General features: G+C 39.7%; 2 protein-coding genes across 5 annotated transcripts in view; both read left to right on the top strand.

Moving 5' to 3' along the window:
* TOPAZ1 (testis and ovary specific TOPAZ 1) overlaps positions 1-4,114 on the top strand; it is an 88,401-nt gene extending 84,287 nt beyond the window's left edge. Inside the window, exons 19-20 of the mRNA XM_003926220.1 lie at positions 296-479; positions 3,807-4,114. Coding sequence (XP_003926269.1) covers positions 296-479; positions 3,807-4,026 — 404 coding nt within the window. The 3' untranslated portion in view covers positions 4,027-4,114. The remainder of the gene's footprint in view (positions 1-295; positions 480-3,806) is intronic.
* A 6,268-nt stretch (positions 4,115-10,382) lies between these two features.
* TCAIM (T cell activation inhibitor, mitochondrial) overlaps positions 10,383-18,267 on the top strand; it is a 68,136-nt gene continuing 60,251 nt past the window's right edge. For 2 of the 4 annotated variants that reach the window (XM_003926222.4, XM_010336980.3), the window contains exon 1: positions 10,705-11,053. The gene's annotated coding sequence lies outside the window, so the exon portion shown is untranslated. Of the gene's footprint in view, positions 10,570-10,701; positions 11,054-18,267 lie in introns of those variants that run through there. The other 2 variants (XM_003926221.4, XM_074404021.1) reach the window with 2 other exon arrangements.

Here is an 18,267-nt window from a genome sequence, read left to right as displayed (position 1 = left end):
AGTCTCAATCTCTTGACTTTGTGATCTGCCCACCTCAGCCTCCCAAAGTACTGGGATTTCAGGCATGAGTCACCATGCCCAGCCCTTCTCACTTTTTATTTAATGTTTCAAAAGCACTTTACAAAGAATAATGTCAGATATACAAGTAGAAGCTCTCACTATCATGTAATTTGTTAATCTGCTTCTAATATGAAGATTGATTCTGTGTAAGTAATTATCACCTGTAGGTATTTCAGAAATCTAGTTTTTTCCTATTGGGTTTTAGTAAAGTTTGACCTATTATTTGATTTTTCAGGTGCTCTTTCCTTGGGTTGCTACCCACGACTGGAAGGAAATTTATACCGAAAACTTCTTCTAATTCCATCTTATTTATCTGAAATTGAAATGCTTTTAGCAATTGAAATCTTCATGGTATCTAATGCTAGTAGTATTCAGAGTCCTGGAACTTCTACACAGATACTACAGATAGTTTTGAAAAGGTTGGTTGACATAACTTTAACTGCATTCTGAATGTAGATCATGGCTTCCCACACCCACCCTAGGATGCAAATGTTTTATGTATTTTTATATATACATATATATTTATGTGTATATTTTTATATGTACTCTGTGTGTGTGTGTGTGTGTGTGTGTGTGTGTGTGTGTGTGTGTATTGCAAACTCTGTTATCATTTAAGTTGAGAAAGGATTAGACCTGTTTGAGGCTTAAAACCAAACAAATTAGTAGCATTCGGCAAACACTTTAGCAACTTCAAAGATACAGACATTCAAAGATGTTCAAAGAGATGGATCCTTTTTAGGTACCAACCTTTCTTGTGTTTAGAGATCATTACCTATAAAAATCTTTATCTCTGGTCAACTCAAAAGATCAAAGAACTAGGATCAAAAAGGGAAATACATGATCATTTATTAGGTTCAGTTATGAATACCATTGAAAATAAAGCCATCAGCCTGGTTTCTACATTTTACAATGCTATATATGCATAAATATTATAAAGTAGGTATTGTACCAGAGTGATACCCTTTCACATAATTTTGTTTGGAGTCCTAGAATTTAAGCATATAGTAGATGGTGTGCCTAAATGGTGGTATGCCATATGATTTCTTGTCAGCTTTATCCAGGAAACTTGCAATATAAAGATCTCCTAGGAATCCTGTTTTAGAGATTTTTGACAAGAATTTTGCTTCAGTTTACTGATGTGACAAACCAGATCCTCTGGTTGAAAATTACATTAGTTATCTATTGCTGTGGAATAAATTATCCCTGGCCCCAATGGCTTAAAACAGCAAATAGTATCTTAGAATCTGTTGGTCAGAAATTTCAGAGAGGTTTAGCTGGATGGTACTGGCTCAGGGATTTTCATATGACTCAGAGTTTTTCAACATAGTTGGAGTCAGGATGTTGTCAGAAACTTCAGTCACCTACGTGATAGCTTGCTGGAGCTGGAGGATCCTTCCCTACTTGTTGGGTGGAAGCCTCAGTTCACCACATGGGCCTCTCCATAGGTTGGTTAAGTGTTAAATGACATTACTGACAGCTAATTTCTCCCAGAATGAGTGATCCAAGAAAGACAAAGCAAGGAGGAAGCTACAAGGTCTTTTTTGACCTATATCAAGCAAAAACTGCAAAGAGTTTGAAATTTTACCCTAACTGCAAGCTACAAGCTAACCTATCACAGTTTCCTAGATAGTAGCATAAGACATAAGACTCCTGTGTTCAAAACAGAGGATTTTATTACTTGTGGTACAGCAAACAGCATGATTATCTACATATTTGCATCATTTCCTCTTGCTCCTACATCCCATAAGTGGGCCCACATGGATACCTACATATGCCATGAGTTCTGTTAACAGGAGAGGAGTGCCCAGCTTAGGAGACCCAAATCTTTTATGAGTAATAAGCATGCCTGCCCTTTGCTTTGCAGGGAGGTACTATCTCCATCTTCTAAGACTGTGAGCATACCTGCTTTTTGCTCCAGAAGAAGAAACTATCTTTATCTTTCAAGGTCATTCACTGTATAATCCTTGTAGTTAAGAACAAAGGGTAGGCAGTGACTCTTGCAAAACTTCACAAACTCGAAAGACCTATGGAGAGTTGTCATCCAGCAACCTACTATCCAAAGTTACATCCTGTCACTTCTGCTCTCCTTTGTTTGGTGTAGGTGATTCTTTTGGTCCAACCCACACTTAAGGGGAGGAGAATTAGGAATTAAGTTTTTTTTTTCTACCTTCAAAAAAAAAAACTAAAATTCTCCTTTTTTCTTATAGATGTCTTCTCCCACCCCCCGAGGGCTTCCTTATTTACCACCACTATGGTGGCTAAAGCATCTAAGCTCCTCATCATCCTAATTAGGTCATGTTTTTCCTCATAGCTTTCTATTCCCCACACACATATAACTTCTTTATTTATTTTTTGAATTTGGAAGGTATTGGAACTGTAGTGCATAACTAGTGACATGCCTAATGAATCTTTGATTTTGTCCAAGCCAATATATTTTCTCTATTGTTATAATCATGCTGAGCCCTGCCTTGTTACATTTACCTCTATGAGAATGTTGTTCATCTTTAGACTTTTAAAACTGCACATGATTGGCATCTGTACCACCTACCAGATTCCTGGGTACCTCTTTCTAAGCAAGAATGTACTAGAAGGCACCTGACCAGTCTTTCCTTCTTGTAACCACTGGTTCCTGTCTCAAGTGCAAGTCCTTACACCTGTCACTCTGGATCGCATAGGTACCAAGAGTAGGAAGCAGTGAACACAAAGAAAAAAGTCATGCTTAATGTAACAGCCACATCTCTATTTTAAATAGTTCCCACTCCCTGCCCCGGAAGAAAAACCGACATAAGTTGTGAATTTTATGAAAGTCAGTGCAGTCACAATTGATTGCAGATAGAGCTGGTAGAATACTCGTTAGAAAAATTAATTCTAGCACTTAAGAAAGCACTTTAAATCAGGATTGAAGAAAATAACCAGAAATGTAATAAAGGCCCTATAGCTATACAATTTATCACCAAACGTTAGCTACATATTAAGTATTTGCTTATAACTAAAATTAGTGTCAAAGTAAAACTAACATGTGAATGTTAATTCTAAACTGGATTACATTTAGTAATTTATGCGTTCTCATGAATAATTATGCAGTTATTAACTTTCAGAATACAAAGATATAGGTAATTAGCTGTGTTCTAGATCAGTATTCTTCAAACTGGGTTGCAGACTATTTGTATGGTGAAATCAATTTAGGGTGTTACAACCAGCATTATTTTTTAAATCAGGGTTTTTGTCATCAGGGTAAGTCTTGTTTTATTGTTTATGTATGAAGGTATATACTGGGTCATAATATGTCTTTTTTTTTAAGAGTCTTGCTCTGTCACTTAGGCTGGAGTGCAGTGGTGCAATCATAGCTAACTGCAGCCTTAACTTCCAGGGCTCAAGCCGTCCTCCCACCTCAACCTCCTGAGCAGCTGAGACTACAGGCCCACGTCATCATACCCAGCTAGTTTTTAAATTTTTTGTAGAGATGAAGGTGTCGCTATGTTGCTCAGGCTGATCTTGAACTCCTAACCTCAAGCGATCCCCCCAACCTGAGCCTCCAGGCGCTGGGATTATACCACCAGCCCTGGGCAAAATGCCTTTCTTACTGTGGGTCATGATCAAAAAAGTTTGAAAGCCACTTTTAGAGGAATATAGTAAAAAGACTGTCATAGCTTAGTACCAATAAATGTAAATGACTATCTTTTGAAGAAACCATATAGCATATCTGTTTAAAGAGTTTCTGACTTTATGAGGTATTCATTTTATAGGTGTGAAAACAACCAGTCTCAGAGGAATGATGATTATCAAGCCGCAGTAGAAAGGTTAATTATGGCTGCTCGTATATCGGATCCAAAACTTTTCATCAAACACATGACTGTCAATGTTAATAAGGAACAGGTTTATAGTTTAGAACATTGTTCTGCCCTGAAATGGTTAAATGAGAATATGAAGTGGGCTGGAAAGGTTTGGCTTTTTAGTAACCATTAGTTAATAAAGTCTTCTTTTTTTTTTTTTTTAAGTTCAAGTAATCATTGTTGAAAATAAAACGCAATAAAAATAAAGAAGTTTCACTATATTCAGCTTTTTGACTTTATTGACTTACAGCAAGTTAATAGTTTTAAAGCACTAAAAATTGTTATGATATTTAATTTTCAGTTATTTTATTCACACTGAAAAGTGACTTTTCAGGTTACTTTTTGACTTTCAGAGAAACTAAGCATGATAAATCCCTATTTATTCTGAAATCCAAAACTGAATACTGTGCAGCATTTAATAAGTGGGAAACATAACTGGGAAAATATGCAAGCAGGTAACTGAAGTTTTCAGAAAAACATTTAGAGGTGTAAAATAGGTTTAGATGTTCTCAGTCTAGTCTCTAAAGCTATACTACATCTGTAATAGAGAATAATAGTGAAAATGAACACCAAAATTCAGAATGCTTTCTGAATTATACCAAAAAAGTTTAAATTACCCTCAAAATGGTTTTCCTTTAGTGTATCTTAGAATACTAGATGAGTTTTGAAAATTTATGTACATTACAGTAGATATGACTAAAAGCAATTATTTTAAACAAATATACCCAGAACTTAATTAGTTGAACAAAGATTATTCCTTTCAAACCAGTTTAGGAAGTTAAAACTCCTCTTTACAAGTCATATTGAGAATCTGTAGCAAATTCTCCAAGGAGGTAGTCTTCATCTTTAATTTGATACTTTAAACCATAATTTAAAATTGTTTAGAGAAAAAAGTATGAATAAGGTAACAAGTTGTGACTAAGCGGGCTGAAAGTATTTCTTTCTTTCTTTCCTTTTTTTTCCTTGAGAAGGTGTCTTACTCTGTGCCCAGGTTGGAGTGCAGTGGCATGGTCATGGTTTACTGCCAACTCAACCTCCTGGGCTCAAGTGATTCTCGCATCTCAGCTTCCCATGTAGCTGAGACTACAGGTATGCGCCACCATGCCCGGCTAATTTTTGTGGGTTTTGGGTTTTTTTGTTTTTTTTGTGTTTTTTTTTTTTTTTTTTTTTTTTGAGATGGGGTTTTGCTATGTTGCCCAGGCTGGTCTTGAACTCCTGGACTCAAGTGATCTGCCCGCCTTGGCCTCCCAAAGTGCTGGGATTATAGGCATGGACTACCATGCCTGGCTGGACCAAAAGTATTTCTTAAGAGAGTTCTCAAAATATGGTAAATAGCAGCATCATTGAAATAAGTCTGCAACATCACAATACTAGGAAAGTTAAATCCTAGCTCTTGCCAGAATGCCTGATTACTATGGATGAAATGTGGAATGCATATTATCACAAATGGGATATGGGGAAGTGAAGCAAGAGACGTCCAGAAAGATACCCAGTTCTTTAGTATGGAGGAGCTGGGTGACTATAACCTGCCATTAATTCAGTGGAGCACCTAGGAAATGAATTAGGTTTAGAGATCGTTTTGAGGCACCTTTGAAAGCAAGGGGAGAATAGAAACGGGGCAATTTGTAGTTAGTCATTTCTACAAATAATAACTGAAACCCTAAGACAGGAATTAGAGAAATAAGCGACTGCTGAGATGCTGGTGGCAAAGATGTATTAGGATGAAGATGCAGGAGGGAAGGGATGATAAATTAAGCTTTTAGGAAACATGGGATTGGATGGAATGGATCACAAGTGACTAGACTGGTTTCTAATGATAAGAGGCTTACTGCTGGAACAAATAAAGGCATTTTTGCGTATCAGCAGTGCCAAATGATAGAAAAGGGAAAGGAGCGTTAATTGCTGGATGAGGTGTCAGAGCCCCAGCAACAAAAAGTGTAGGCTCTTGGGTAGTAAGAATTTACTAACAACAGTATAGGTTTGAAAAGGAAGTAAGAAGAATTTACTGACAACAGTATAGGTTTGAAAAGGAAGTTTCATTAGATAGAAAGAATGCTGCAGAAAGATGCAGAAGGGTGCTTCAGCAAGAGAGAACTGAGCTCACCTCAGTGGATTTTTCCTTAGGAGTATTTGTAGACCTTAAAGCAGGAGCTTAAGGGTAATTTGGACCATATTAGCCATGTAGGTAACGATAAATGATTATATTTGTAGATATTTTGGTGCCTTGATGTTAGCAAGGGTTTCACAATGAGTTTTGACATGCCTGCATTTGGAGATGTATAGAAACTCTAGTTACTTACAAATTCGGGGGAAAGAAGCCTGGTACCAGATGCCAGCTTTTGATAATGAGGAAGTCTGATTACTTCTAAATTCCTCAGGTAAGGAATTTTGCCTGCAGATAGTCTGCTTGATGGCCACCAGGTGATCTTTACTCTCCTCATTTTCCCTCTGATAGATATCTTGGTCACATCTTTGACCCTTTCTATCCCCTCCATGCTCCTGTGTACCTGCTGCCTATTCGGGTTTCAGGAAAGGGAAAACGGCACAGTGAAGGGGGTTATCAAGTCTGTCTGGCTACTTCCTGCTGAAAGGGAGCATTGAGGAGATAAGTTGTGTTTTTCCCTTTCTTGCCGTCTGTCATGAAGCTCATGAAAAGCTTATTGGGGACAGGGAGACACTGGATTCCATTAAGAGACTCCATATAAGTGGAATTTGCTGTTGCAGGCTGGTATTGGGATTACATAATCATCTGCAGGTGAATCATTGTATTCTGGAAAATAGAAGCTTAATCAGAGCATTAAAGAGCCAGGGACCAATATTAGAAGAAGAATGATGAGGAATAAAGGTCCAAGGAATCGGAGAAGCCAGGTGATTTTTGCCCTAGTTTGGGTTACTTTGAGAAAGTGTGTGTAGCCATGTGGTTTGTTTGAAATTTTCTTGGACATCAGTTTCCACTTCTTCAGACACATTAATGTAGGTGCAACAGATTCTGTTAATGACAGCACAAAAATTTTGTTAATAACAGACTCCTCCTTGTTCAGCTAGGAGGTAATCTAGAGCTTTTCTATTATCAAAAAACCTTTCCTGCTAGCGAGTCTAAAGACTTTTCTAGTGCTGACAAACTTGTGCTAGTTTTTGCTAAGCTATTTCGAGGGAGGCAGTAAGTTCCCATAGTGTGATTTCAAGATAAGTACAATTTCCCCAAGGAGCAAGAGTTGTAATAATTCCCACTACTCCAACAGTAAGTCCTAAGGCCCTTTTTCTTCTAGAATGAGATTCTAGATTGGAAGTTATGTTTAAGACAGTGATTTGGGTCATAGCTATTATACCCAGAGTACTATCATCATAATGAAGAGAATTATCAAGGTGGGATAGGGCCAAAGCTTGAAAAGGGTTTAAATAATTAATAGCAGTGCCACAAAACCGTAAGAGTCCAGGAGGGGCAGGTAATACATTTTTAAGACTTCTTTGTCTAAGAGGCCACTGCTGCTAAGGCTCTTAAGCCATCCCTGGGATACTAGGTCTAAAGTTTCTTTAAAAACATGCTATAGGGCACTTGGCCCTTAGAAGGCCCCTTAATCTTGGGCAAAGACTCCCAGTTATTCCCTTTTGTTTGTGTACATACAAAAAGAAAGGCTTAGTCAGATCTGGTAGGGCGGAGGTCAGGGCCGAGATTAAAGCCTGTTTTAAAGTGTTTAGGGCATGCCTCATATCATTAGTCCAGAATACAGGCTATTCCTTAGTTCCCTTGAGGGCTTCATATAAAGGCTTTGCTATGAACCCAAAGGAAGGAATCCATATTCTGCAAAACCCAGCCTTACCCAAAAATGACTGAAGCTGTTTAGTTGCTACAGGTGTCGTGTTTAAGATCTTTACAAGCACTGCAAAGGCTTTTTCACTGGGGAATTACAGTAAGACCCCAAAATTGAACCAATTTGTGTGGATATTTGTGCTTTAGAAGGAGATACTTTGTACTCACAATTAGCAAGTTTGTTTAGTACTAATACTGTATTTTGGTCTGGAACAGCCTTGTTAGGACTACAGTTTAGTAAATCATCCACATACTGAAGTAGATTACTATCTGGGAGAAGCTGCAGGAGCTCTTTGGGTGAAGTGTTAATACAGCTAGATGGTGGGGCCTTAGCTGTAAATTAGCCTGTAATTTTGTAAGTCACAACCTAATAATGGAACAGGGCAGCTTGGCTAAAAAGGAGTAAAGGAATAGCCTTTCATTTTACCAGGAAGTGGCTGTGTGAAACAGCCTCATTGGGGTTTTCCATCAATGCCCATGAGGAAAATGGAGGACTGGCATATTGGGCCATAGTAAATGTTTAAAGCTGAATAACTGGCCCTTGTATCTATGAGTAACACCATCTGTTACTCATATTCAGCCACAATCAGATTTACCCTGTGCTGATCCATAGCGATGGAAAATACAGGGGCCTGGATGGCTTCAAGGCCCCATCAGTCATCTAGAGCAGGCGTCCCCAAACTTTTTACACAGGGGCCAGTTCACTGTCCCTCATACCATTGGAGGGCCACCACATACTGTGCTCCTCTCACTGACCACCAATGAAAGAGGTGCCCCTTCCTGAAGTGCGGCAGGGGGCCGCATGCGGCACGCGGGGCCGTAGTTTGGGGACGCCTGATCTAGAGGATGGATGACTGACATTTCAGAGACTTGATCATAATCCAGGAATAGATTTAGAGGTGCTTGCCCTTGCCCTTGCCCTCACCCTCGTTCTGCAGGACCCCCTTGTCAGGTAGGTTGGTGAGGTTGTGACTGTCATAGCCTAGAAGGAAGAGGTGGCCCACCTTCACGAGGGAGGGAGGGACTCTTCCAATTTGCAGTGAGGACGGGTCCTGTTTGCAGTGAGGACAGGGTCCTAGAGATGGCTTGTAACCTGGAGGTTTGGGACATTCTCACCTTCAGTGTCCTTGATTCCTGCATTAATGACAGGCCTCCCCGTTCTGTTAGTGTTATGGGGATGAGCCTTGGGGTTATTGGCTAATGAAAAAGAATGAGCATTAGCTGTCTCATTGTAATTAGCTTGGTGACAGCATTTTTCCTCCTCTAATTGAGCCTTTTTTTTTTTTCTTTTTGATGTTTCCTCCTGGTTATTGAAAACCTTAAAGGCTGCTTTTAATAAAGTACGAAAGGGAGTTTATGGGCCTTGCTCTCATTTTTGGAGTTTTTGTCTGATGTCCGGGGAGGCCTGACTTATAAAATATATGGCCAGAAAGGATTGGCCCTCAGGACTTTCAGGGTCTAAATTTGTATATTTATGTATGGTCTCCATCAGCGTAGCTTGGACAAAAGGGCAGGGTTCTTGGCTCCTGAGTGATCTCTCATAATTCAGAAAAATTAACAGGTTTTATTACAGTCTTATTCCTTCTAACAAACCAGTTATCATATAATCTTGTCTGCCCATCTCTGTTTGGGCTGGCATTGGCAGCCTGGTATTGCCAGTTGGGTTCTGTGTCATGGACAGCTTCTGCCCCACCTCCATTATTAGGGTTGCCAGCTGAGCTTTGTCCGCCCAAGCTTGAGCTAAAGACCATATGCGTTATTTTTCTTCGTGGGAACAGCAAATAATTAATACCTACAAATCTGTTTTGCCAGGTTGAATCAAAGGCAATAAAGCCCAACATTTTTTTTTTTTAAGCCCAACATTCTTGAATGAACTTAGAGGGATCCTGCCTAAACCCAACTTGGATTGAATTTGACAAAGATCAGACATTGAAAAAGGGGCATGAACTGGAATTGTTCCCAAATCTCCATTTGCCACCTTGTGGAGAGGCGAAATATGTGGGGGAATTTTCTGAGAACTCTGTACTAGTGGCGCACGTGTAACTTTTGTGCCAAGTATGTGGGTGATAGCTATCTGGATGGCGGGGGCGGGGGATGATTGGGGCATGGAGCAGATAGCAAGAGGTGCATAATGAGTTTTAACACGCGTGCATTCTGGAGATTCTAGTTAATTTAGAAATTCTAGTTACTTTTAAATTTGGGGGGAAGAAGCCTGGTACCAGATGCTTGCTTTAGATAACAGGGAAGTTTAGTTACTTCTAAATTCCCCAAGTAAGAAGTTTTTGCCTAAGGATGGTCTGCTTGACGGCCACCAGGCGATCTTAGTTATCAATTCTATTTGCTTGATTTTATCTGTGGCAGTTTCTGGGGGGTAAAATCAAAGTTACAGGAACAAAATTAAAACAGTAAAACGCTAATGCTGACTAGACAATGCTTAACGTTTAAAAATGTGTTGAGAGGGCCAAAGTCAACGTAGGCCGGAAAATAAATGTTTAAAAGTTAGCTATATTTATACAATGAAAACCAAAAGGGATACTTAAATGAGACATCTAAAATCCAAGGCTCTCCACTGAGAGTTGACCCCCGGCACCAGCTCCAGGAGTCCCGCAGAGCCTCGCTTGCCCCCAGGGCGCCCGGGGCGAGGGACCATACGGCGCGTGCGCGCGTCCTCCAGCGCCCGCTGTCCCTTTCTTCCCCAGGATCCAGCGCGTGCTCGGCTGCCCTTCTCCGTTCCCTGCCGGCCTTGAGTCAGGACCCACCACCTGCTGGCCAATCATTTTCCGATTCGCTCCGGCCTACTTGGAGCGCCAGCTAGCGCCTCCTAAAGCTTTCAGCCGAGCACGCCGAGAACCCTCAGGGCAGCCGGTAAGAACGCGGAGGAGCGGGGGCCTCAGAGCGCGCGAGGAAGGTGGAGCCGTCACCAGGGTGCTGACGTTAGCTAGGGGCAGGGCACTACCGAAGGTTGAATGCGCGCAGGCGCTGTAAGGGGAAGGCCTGGCACGCTGCAGCCCGTCCCCCTGCCCGGGCTTGCCTTGAGCGTTCTGCCGTCGCCGGAGCGAGGAGAGTGTTGGGGGCGGGTGGAGCTGTGCGAGCCCAGCTGAGAATTCAGCGTTAGGGGAGGCTCAGAGAGCACTGAGGCTAGGAGCCCGTCAGAACTTGTCGTCCACTGGGGCGAGGGCAGGTGGGAACGCCGGGCGGTGAGGCGCGCGCTGGTTGGCCGGCTGGCGCCCCGGTGCGCATGCGCGCCCGCACAGCCCTGCGGGAGGAGCGACTGTCCTCCCTCCTGGTGCACTGGGTGGGAGGTGGAACAGGTCGGACAAAGCCCTCGCGTCGGACCGGTGCTGGAACTGTAAGGAGTAGGAGGGGAGGGACTCCGGTGGTGCATTCTTGCTCCTCTCGGGGGGAAGCGGGGTCTGAGGGGAGTGCTCAGAGCCACCTTAGCGCAACGTGCTAACTTTTGAATTGAGGCAGAGTGCCAGGGGCCGCAGTAGCCGCATCGCATCTATATTTTCACTCCCTTTGAAAATGAGAATGCAAAGACGATTTAGGTTTTATTGTTTGCGAGTTAACATTTTACGGAGGTCTTTATTTACAGGAAATTGTTACGAACTAAATCTCATAGCAAGAGATTTAGAAAAGGAAGCCACAGAATCTAGGCTAATTTATCTAATAGTATTTCCTGCTTTTGCTCTTTTTCTTTGCCTTTTCCCCCTACTCCAAGAAGTACATATTAAACTGAAAAACCATGAAAATTACCGCTTTTATCCCTCCTTGGTGTAACAAACTGCTTTCAGAAACCTTACGAGATAGTCAGTAAGGGAAGTCACTGTTCAAATAAATTACTTTCAAGTAAAAATTGTGCCAAATGGTCAAAGCTCAATCCTGAGAGCTCTGTTTGGCACACACTTTTATTCTTTCTGTGTTAGTCGAAAGTAATTTAAGCAAAACAAAACCGTTTTGTACTCTTTCATAATTTGGATTTTTCACCGATTCACGTATCTTTCCACCAAATTCGGTTTGAAACTGCACAGAAGATTTAATGCCTCACTTAGCACAGATTTTAGGTAAAATTAGAAATTTTCATTTTATGAAAACTAGTATCACTATTAAGTACATTGAAGTAATCATTTACAATGGTTTACATTTACAGTCATTACAAAGTAATCATTACAATGGTAAATAAATTGTGTCTTTCCCGGTCTTTTGCCCCCATCCGGAAAAGGCATCATCTTAAAGAAGACTTTCCTGAGCGTCCTCCGCCCCATTCTAAGTGTAGCATCTGGGAGTTTCTCATATTCTGTGTATATTTGTATTATTGCATTACTGCATTGTTTTATAGTTATGAAGTAATATATAGTTTTACACTCTCCCCTCCCTCTACAAGTCTTTTGAGTGTTAGAATTGTCTTAATAGTTTTCTAGTCCCTATGCTTTACACAGGACCTGGCCCATAAGTGGTAATGAATGGGTGAGTTAAGGACTCAGTGTGCCTCCCAAGTCTGATAAGACAGTGCACCTCTTTAGTTGTTTTATAGCATTTTCCAAATGGAAGTATAATGGGCTAAGTGCCCTATGGGCAGGAACCACCTATGTAAGAATTTGCCTGAAGACTAGGAGCCTGCAGTTGCTGCTGATGCCCCAGGCTTTCAGAGCTAGTGTCTAAATGAGAGCACCCAACTCTACTCTGAAGCAATGTGTCTGCAGTCAGCCGATAGTAATTTGATTTTCTGTGTAGCTAGCCCTGAAAGAAGAACATTAGATTTGAATCTTCTAGTCATCTTAGGAGTTATAATCTCAAAGTAAATTTAAAAGTTGACTTTCTAGTTATCAGTCAGGCCTTCTGATTTAGCTTTCCCAAGGCCCTCATATTTCTGCCTTGAAGTGATAAAATTGGGTTCTGGACTTACAGGGTTGAAAACTAACCCAAAATCTGGGCTTTATGAAGAGGTAAGCAGCCATGCCTGCCAACTTGCTGGACTCTAACATTGTCTTTACTTAGAATTTTAATTTTTTAATCTGAAAATTACATAAATCATGCAGGAAACAACTAATTCAAGCAAAAACTTGAAATCCTCCTTTGATTTTTAGCATAAATTGGGTATATAAAGATCCAAGTTCATATTAAATTATTTTTAAATAAAGGGTAAACATTAACAGATGCCCCAGAATCCTCTGTGGTAATAGAATCAGGATTCCCTAATAGAGTGGTTCTCAAACTTGAGTTCGCATCAGAATCCCCCAAAATGTATTAAAATAGATTCCTGAATCCCACCAGTTCTGATTCTGCAAAACTAGGGTGGGACCTGATAATTTGCATTTCTCACTCATGCTGTTGCTGCTTTGAGAACCACTGCCCTAGGAGTTGTGTCTTTCTCTGTTTCCTACCGTATCCCTTTCCTGTTTTCTAAAACTGGATCTTGATCTGTCACTTAGTTTTCAGAGCCCATTCTCAAAAAAAAGCTCATAGGACTCCAAAGGGAAACATTGGTTGTTCATTCTTAAACAGAACCAGAAAATATATTTTTAATTTTCTCCAATGATTTGTATAGGAAGTGATCATCTTAGAGCCATAATTTTGTTGAATGGATCGCAGAATTATTAACTGAATATATTTTATGTACATAGCATTTTCCTCTAGAAATAGGAACTAGCTACCATTGTGGGAGAGAATTGCTGGAAAAAGGAAAAGTCACATTCCCTGTCATTTCTCTATTGCTCTTGTTGTTTCTCCATGCCCCAGGAACACTTGTCTTTAAAAGTATTAATTCATAAAAAAGGCAATTCCCACAGCACAATATGACTTTATTATACTCACTTTAGGTTTTTATTTTGAAGAGAGAAATGCTACTTCCATCAAAACTTGTGTTTTTATTTATTAGCAAGTGCTAACTTTGTTTTCAAATAGTAAAAATAATCAGCTATTTGTTAATTCTGATGAATTAAAAGTATTTTTCTAGAGAAAATTTTATGAAATTAGATTATTCATTTGTACTTTTTGAACTGTATGTAGCCTTGGCAAAATTGCCTACTACCTTGTACTTTTTAAGACTTTCAGACATTGACTCCTTATTGTGATAATTCTATGTTTTTCAACAAAGTTTTTCAAAATTTGTTTTCAGATAAAATGTATTTAACTGATTGTTTTACGTGTGATCCGACATTAGGTGTAAAAAAGAATTATGCCATTTTTAATACACTCTGACATAATAATAGTTGTCGTTTTTATGAATTTTCTCTTTACCAAATGTGGCTAAATCCCTTATACATATTATTTCACTTAAGCTTCACAAGAATCCTATGAAAAAGATAGCCCCTACTTTCATAAGTAATGTACCCCCAAAAACAGGTACACAAAGTCAGATGTGGGATTCCATATCCAGAGAACTAAAACATCATTAGGTTCTAAATTAGATTTCACCTTTTAGAAAAGTCTTATTGAATATTTCTAGCATTTCATCTTTCCAGTGAGCATCAGATACAGACCAAATAGCAATACAGATATCGTTTTCTCATTTGTATTTAATTTTATATTCTTTATTACTAGTACTAGAATTGTAATTTTTTAAATAAAGACAAAATTCAGTAAAATATTCACTAATTTCATTGACTAAACTGTACTCCTGTCTAGCAGAGTAGCATTGTGTTAGCTCAAAGTATTCTCTCAGTTAATGAAAACTTAAAATTCAGAATTAAAAGGCAGTTTGGAATGGGGACAGTATGTTTATATATATCCAGATGTTTCTGCTGTAATGCCATACTTGCATTTTTGGAAATCCTGATATTCTGCCAAACAATAAGTCAAGTAACAGTCTATGGAGAAAAAACACACACCACTCAAAACTTAACAAAATTTTATAAGAGCACTAACAAAAACCATAACCCTAATAAACATACTAGTACAAGTAAATCTAGTTTAGACTAGTTTTATCAAAATTAACATTCTAATCTAGGAGTAGCCTGATTTATCAATCACATTTTTTTTTTAAAAGACTTGGAAATCTCTAGCTTTTTTATTTATCCTACACATTACCAGATGGTTTGATGAAGTGGAAAATGTAGCCAGACATGAAGCCACTAAACATCATCTTAAACCAGAAGAAAGAACACCTGGGACATTTTATTTTTTTCCTTAAGGTTTTTACATATCACTAAAGCCTTTTTTTAACTGTGGAAAACCCACCTCTGATCACTTCAAATCAGTAATATGTTGGGGGGAAATGCATGTATAATATCTTTCCCCTATTGACCAATTGTACATAAGCTAATTCACATTAAATAAATGTTTTGGGGCCAGACACAGTGTCTCGAACTTGTAATCCCACCATTTTGGGAGGCCAAGATGGGTGGATCACCTGAGGTCAGGAGTTTGAGACCAGCCTAGCAAATATGGGGAAACCCCATCTCCGCTAAATATGCAAAAATTAGCTGGGCGTGGTGGCAGGCAATAGTAATCCCGGCTACTCAGGAAGCTGAGTCAGGAGAATCACTTGAACCTGGGAGGCAGAGGTTGCAGTGAGCGGAGATCATGCCACTGTACTACAACATGGGCGACAGAGCAAGACTGTGTCTCCAATTGAATGAATGAATGAATGAATGAATGAATGAATGGAATAAATGTATGTATGTGTGTATGTATGTATGTCTGTATATATGTATGTTTTGGCAGTACAACAGACTTCTTAACCATTTGTGTTATTTAAGAGATGGGGAAACAGACTCCAGAAGGTAATGTAACTTGCCCTTGCTCACACACTCACTGAAGATGTCAAGATTTGAATACAGATCTCAAGCTCCCTAAGCCTCCCTTTCCTATCCATTGTGCAAATTACCTACTTTAAGAGTTACATTAACTTGAAGTGTTTAGATCAGCACAGTCCAATAAAAATAGAATGGAAGCCTCAGATATAATTTGAAATTTTCTAGTAGTATATTGCTAAAGACAATTAAAACTAGATGTTTTACTTTTTTATTTTTTGAAACAGAGTCTCGCTCAGCCACCCAGGCTAGAGTACAATGGCGTATTCTCAGCTCACTGCAACCTCCACCTATCAGGTTCAAGAGATTCTCCTGCCTCAGCCTCACAACTAGCTGGGATTACAGGCGTGCACCACCATGTTCAACTAATTTTTTTGAATTTTTAGTAGAGATGGGGTTTCACCATGTTGGCCAGGGTGGTCTCGAACTCCTGACCACAAGTGGTCCGCCAGCCGCAGCCTTCCAAAATGCTGGGATTATAGGCATGAGCCACTGTGCTCGGCATTGTTTTACTTTTTAAAAAGTAAAATTGAAATTAATAAATTATCATTTCAACACATAACCAATATACAAAATTATTGCTGAGATACTTTTCATTCTTTGTACTAAATCATTTAAATCCAGTGGATACGTTAGACTAACCACATTTCAAGCGCTCAGTAGCTACATATGGCTAGTGGCTGGCTACCATTTTAGACAGGAAAAGGCCTAAATTCTAATTCTATTACTGTATTGCAGTGTAATACTTTTTAGGAAATAGCTTACTCACAAAATAAGCAGGTAGAAAACACCTAATTCTCAACCTGTAATTTTTTTTTTATGCTCTCTTTTGAAATCTGGAAACCATGATTTAATGTTTAGAATTGTATTTGGCATTTTATTTTTGTTGGGAAAATCTGTTGTCACATGTCCAAGCACTAATGTCCATTATTAGTCATTGCTCAGTAGTAGTTTACTTATACTCTATGATTACAAAGTAAATAGTAGATGAATTAATTTTTCTGGATAACTGAATAACTGAAAACTTAGTACTTTGCAGAAATGTAATTTTATTTTTTATTCTTTTTAATGGAAATGCTTAAAAAAAAAAAAAGTCTCACTCCATTGCCCAGGCTGGAGTGCAGTGGTGCAATCTCGACTCACTGCAGCTTCCACCTCCCAGGCTCAGGCAATTCTCATGCCGCTCCCAAGTAGCTGGGATTACAGGCATGCATCACCATACCCAGCTAATTTTGTATTTTTAGCAGACGGGGTTTTGCCATGTTGGCCAGGCTGGTCTTGAACTCCTGGCCTCAAGTGATCTGCCCATCTTGGCCTTCCAAAGGGCTAGGATTACAGGCATGAGCCACCATACCCAGCCTTAGAAATGTTTCTCAGATATGCTACATAATTCCATCTTACGCACAACAAACTTTATCCTCCATGATTAAAAGTCATTAAGGATACAATCTTAGTCTGTTCAGCTGCTGTGTCAAACTATCATAAACCAGATAGCTTAAAAACAACAGAAACTTACTTCTCGCAGTTCTGGAGTCTGGGAAATCCAACATCAAGAAGTCTGCAGATTTGTTGTCTTGCTGTAACTTCACATGGTAGGGGGCAAGGCAGCTCTCTGGGGCTTTTTTCATTTTCCTTTTTTGTAATTTGCCTTTTTTTGATAGCTCTGATCAGAGAACAGGACTTTTTATAAGAGCACTACTGACTTTATTACCTCTCAAAGGCCCCACTTCTTTTTCTTTCTTTCTTTCTTTTTTTTTTTTTTTTTTTTTTTTTTTTTGGACACTGGTCTCACTCCCAGACTGGAGTACAGTGGCACAACTGCAGCTCACTGTAGTCTCCACTTCCCAGAGTCAAGCCATCCTCACCTCAGCTTCCTGAGTAGCTGAGGCTACAAACACACACCACCAGCAGCTACTTTTTTGTTTTTTTAGAGACAGGGTCTCAGTATGTTGCCCAGAGGCTGGTCTTGAACTCCTGGCCTCAAGCAATACACCTGCTGCAGTCTCCTGAATTACAGAGATTACAAGTGAGAACCATCATATGCAGATGATTTTTTTTTTTTTAAGACGAGGTTTCACCATGTTGGTCAGGTTGGTCTTGAACTCATGACCTCAGGTGATCCACCCACCTTGGCCTCCAAAGTGCCTGAATTACAGGCGTGAGCCACCATGTCCAGCCTGATTTTTTTTAAAGAATATATTTCGCATGTTTGTTATAAATAATCTAGGAAATAAGAAACGAAATTAAACATTTAATATCCTACCACCTAGAGACAGCCACTGTTACAGATTGCGTATTTTTCTAGTCTTTTTTTTCTTTGCAAGCTTCAGGGCTTGCACTTGTGCATCTTAACTACATCTAGATTATTTTGTTTACCTTATGATGAAGTTTGGTGAGAATTCAGTTCCTCACAGGTAACATTGAAACTTCAAATAGTCCAAATTTTGTTATGTTTTGTTTTGTTTTTTGAGACAGAATCTCTGTTGTCCAGGATGGAGTGCAATGGTGTGATCTTGGCTCACTGCAACACCTGCCTCCCAGGTTGAAGCCATTCTCCTGCCTCAGCCTCCCGAGGAGCTGGAACTACAGGCACATACCACCATGGCCAGCTAATTTTTGTGTTTTTGTTAGAGACAGGGTTTCTCTCCTTGTTGGCCAGGCTGGTCTCAAACTGCTGACCTCAGGTGATCTGCCCACCTCGGCCTCCCAAAGTGCTGGGGTTATAGACCTGAGCCACTGGGCCTGGCCCCAAATGGTTTTTTGTTTTTTTTTCCCTCATTGTATCTCCATTTGATCTCAGAACTCTTTG

Source organism: Saimiri boliviensis, chromosome 8 (genome assembly GCF_048565385.1).
Source record: "Saimiri boliviensis isolate mSaiBol1 chromosome 8, mSaiBol1.pri, whole genome shotgun sequence".
Taxonomy (NCBI): domain Eukaryota; kingdom Metazoa; phylum Chordata; class Mammalia; order Primates; family Cebidae; genus Saimiri; species Saimiri boliviensis.
The sequence above is the reverse complement of the archived record's forward strand: the minus strand, read 5'-3'. Positions and strand labels throughout refer to the sequence as shown.